This window comes from Vollenhovia emeryi, unplaced genomic scaffold (assembly GCF_000949405.1).
Source record: "Vollenhovia emeryi isolate VEMERY1.0 unplaced genomic scaffold, V.emery_V1.0 DF939318.1, whole genome shotgun sequence".
Lineage (NCBI taxonomy): Eukaryota > Metazoa > Arthropoda > Insecta > Hymenoptera > Formicidae > Vollenhovia > Vollenhovia emeryi.
Window position 1 is genome coordinate 181887 of NW_011967048.1, and position 3349 is coordinate 185235.

General features: G+C 46.9%; 1 protein-coding gene across 1 annotated transcript in view; it reads left to right on the forward strand.

Moving 5' to 3' along the window:
* LOC105558703 (putative zinc metalloproteinase YIL108W) overlaps nt 1-3349 on the forward strand; it is a 22046-nt gene that overhangs the window by 15802 nt on the left and 2895 nt on the right. The window contains exons 2-4 of the mRNA XM_012006532.1: nt 307-684; nt 1116-1550; nt 1681-2273. Coding sequence (XP_011861922.1) covers nt 307-684; nt 1116-1550; nt 1681-2273 — 1406 coding nt within the window. The remainder of the gene's footprint in view (nt 1-306; nt 685-1115; nt 1551-1680; nt 2274-3349) is intronic.

Below are 3349 nucleotides of genomic sequence, written 5' to 3' on the forward strand. Positions count from 1 at the left end.
TTTTTATGAGTCTCAAACACATACATTTCATTTCTAATGACCTTCCGCACCATTTCATGCAAACAAATGCCTGTTTACAATTTTTTCAAAAATCGAGTGGTTTTAAGTCTAATTCTCCTGCACTAATAGCTGCGTTCGGCATTGCAAACGCGAGGTGTCGGAGTGCTCCTCCTCCCTGTCTATCTCATTCTCCCCTCTCGCTCACTCGAATGCGAAAGAGCACTCCGACGCCTCGGATTTGCAATGCCGAACGCAGCTAATAAGTACTCGGTTGCCGAAGTACAAACGCTTGTGTGTATATTTAAGGTACTTGCGGACGTAACGTTGGCGGACAATCATCACCGTCGTCGTACCTTCACGGCGAACGGTAACCTGGAAGGCATCACGATACGCAACTTAGTGGATGGCGAGACCTTGACTTACAGCCTGGCCCTGATAAAGGGTCGTGCACCCGCGCTATGCAGCTACATTACCGTTCGGGGACACAAGAACGTGACCTCGGAGTGGCCGATCGTCGCCGGGCAATTCCGCGTCCTGGTGGATCTGGCACGCGGTCCGAATAAATTAGAACTCGAGGCGGGCGGGCACAAGAGAAGATTGGTCCTCATTTACGAACCGAGAACCACCAGGCTGCGGGTAACACCGGTCTACGTCATCTGCTCGGGTCACGATGGTTATTTTCAGGTAGCGACAAGAGCAAATTATAGCTGTACGGTAGTCCCCTAAGTGAAATGTGAGAGGAGTTATTTTTGCATTTTGCACGATCGCTTTAAGTCACAGTTCGGAAAATTATTTTAACAAATTGTAATCGATGTTGAAATGAGACACATTCGGGAAACGTGGTTCATTTAGTTTCGATTAGCTGCAATTGCTACTTGAGGAACGCAATACAGATAAGTGATCGCGACTCATAATTCAGCTACTTGGAACGTAGCGTGCACCTCTTCAATTATCGATCGCCATTCTGCTGCATGAATAGCCGTGTGTTAGTCTTGCCTACGTTATTCCGGTATGATACAATACAATTGTGTTCTCTCCTGATTGCTCAATCTTGTGAAACAATTATGATTTTACGACTTATTCGTATCGAAGCCATCGCAGGTCTGATCTTCCAGGGTCCACGCAACGAGGATCGTTCACCGGAGAGCGCGGCAACGAGAATAGGGCTCGGTGCCAGGCTTCTGCAGACCCTGACAGCCGAGAAGCTCCAAGAGGCCGGTTACAGTAGAAAGACCTTCCAGCTGGAGAGAGACCTGGACGGTCCGGAGTGCCTGGTGATGCACAGTATGCTTCACGTGGACCGGGCGCGAGCGATGAAGCAGCGAGAACTGTGGGAGTTGATTGCGCGTGAGCTGATGACCGGTCCCTTAGCATCCAAGGATCGCAAATACTTGGCATTTCTGTCGTGCACGAGGTACTGTGGCGCGCCCAGTCCTCGCACGCATGAGAACACCTTGGCGAGAACGCAGGGCCATGCGGCCCTCGGCGGTGGTGGCCTGGCGCTCTTCGGTTCGGCGTGTCTCCACACCTGGCCTACGTGTATGGCTCAGGTTGGTTAACGTTCATCATTAAGGCAATTCGATATGACGAAGAAGATCCGTGTATTGTAGATTCGCTTCGTATTTCATCTGCTGCCGAAGAGAATATTTCCAAAATAGAATCTTTCATATGATTTGTCAGGTATTACCGAGATTCCTGGATGCCACTGTCATCGACACCGAACAGCTGATGGACGACAGTAATTATCGCGGCACGCACGGTGGTTGCTTAGCGACAACGTTAGGTTCCGTTCTACACGAGCTTGGTCACACCTTTGATCTCGGCCACACACGAGAGGGAATAATGGGCCGGGGATTCGATTACGTCGACAGGGTTTTCATGGGCGCCGCTGGGATCGATTTCAATCGTAATCCTATCAGAAGAGACCCGCAGCATACGACTGTCGCTCTTAGTCGACCACTCAGCGTCACAGTAACTGTGCAAGAATCTATATTATCAAGCCCACGAAGGGGTAGATTGCTCTCGGAGACATCTAGACCCGCGCCGTCGTTTACCACGAGGCAGTTACCCGGAAGACTTTCAGCGCCGGCCAGTCCTGAACTTAATAGATCTCTTTCTAAAAGCCTGATCGCCTCGGAACCTTTTTCACAGCCCGATCGAACATTCTGGGGTCCATCGTGCGCAACGTTACTCGCGTATCATCGATGGTTTAACAGCGAAATGGACAATTTTTCCAACAGGCATCATCACGAGATAGAGTACGATGGAAAAAGGTGAGTGTCATCAACGATATACTCTCGTTATAAACAGGGTGTTACGAATAAGGTGAAAAGAACAGTTATGTACCATTTTGTAAAATTCGCACTAGTTCGAGTAATTAATTAAAACGTTTGAGCGAATAAGCGCGAGGAAAAAGGTAGGCCGAACTCGGTAGGCATATAGAATAGCTTATTTGTTAATCTTCTAGCAACGGTGAACATCATTTGACAGCGGGAAATGGAGCGATGCGTGGCACATGACACCACGCCGAAAATTTGTAATAATAACTATTGCGAATTTTACAAAATGATACTTTTCTTTTCAGTTTAACCCGCTCTATCTGTATTCGCTTCGTGCGATGATATACTATAGCGGAAAAGTAGGACTTAGGGCGCTCATGGTGGCCGAAGTTTGCATTATTTGCTGGAGTGACAATTATCGAAAAATGGAAAAATTGCGAAAGGGAAATTTAAATTGTTGCGTGTATTCATATAAAAATGTATTTCACAGATTTAAGATGTCTTTAAGACGACATAACGTTGTCTGGGATTTTACTTAAATTTCATTTAATATTTACATGTAATTGTACCTTGTACGGAGTAGCATTGACAGACGTTTGCGGTATCACACTGCATCTTATTAAATGACTTATATTTTCACTGCGCAATTCTTCAACGCGAACTACATGCGATATTGCTAAGGCTTTTCCTTTCGGTATTGCACTCGGATTAAATTTAATGTCATGAGTAATGGGTACAAATCCCGTTTGTATGATAACCCAAATAGCACAAGGACGTCCTGAAGACGTCCTCAGAATATCCAGGACGGGACGTCAGGACGTTTGGGGACGTCCCATTTTAGTCCCGGGACCTCCTGAGGACATTCTGTGGAACACCCGATGCGCGCCTCATTATATCCTCACGAGGTCCCGAAGACGTCCTTAGAAAGTTCTTCAGGAAGTCCACAGGACGTACTTCAGAACATTATAAGGATATTTTTGGGATAGCCATAGAATCCCGAGTAACAATTGAATCTAGTGGCTGTCTAGTAACGGCCTAGAAAAATTGTGTCGTATCTCGCCACTAAGAGG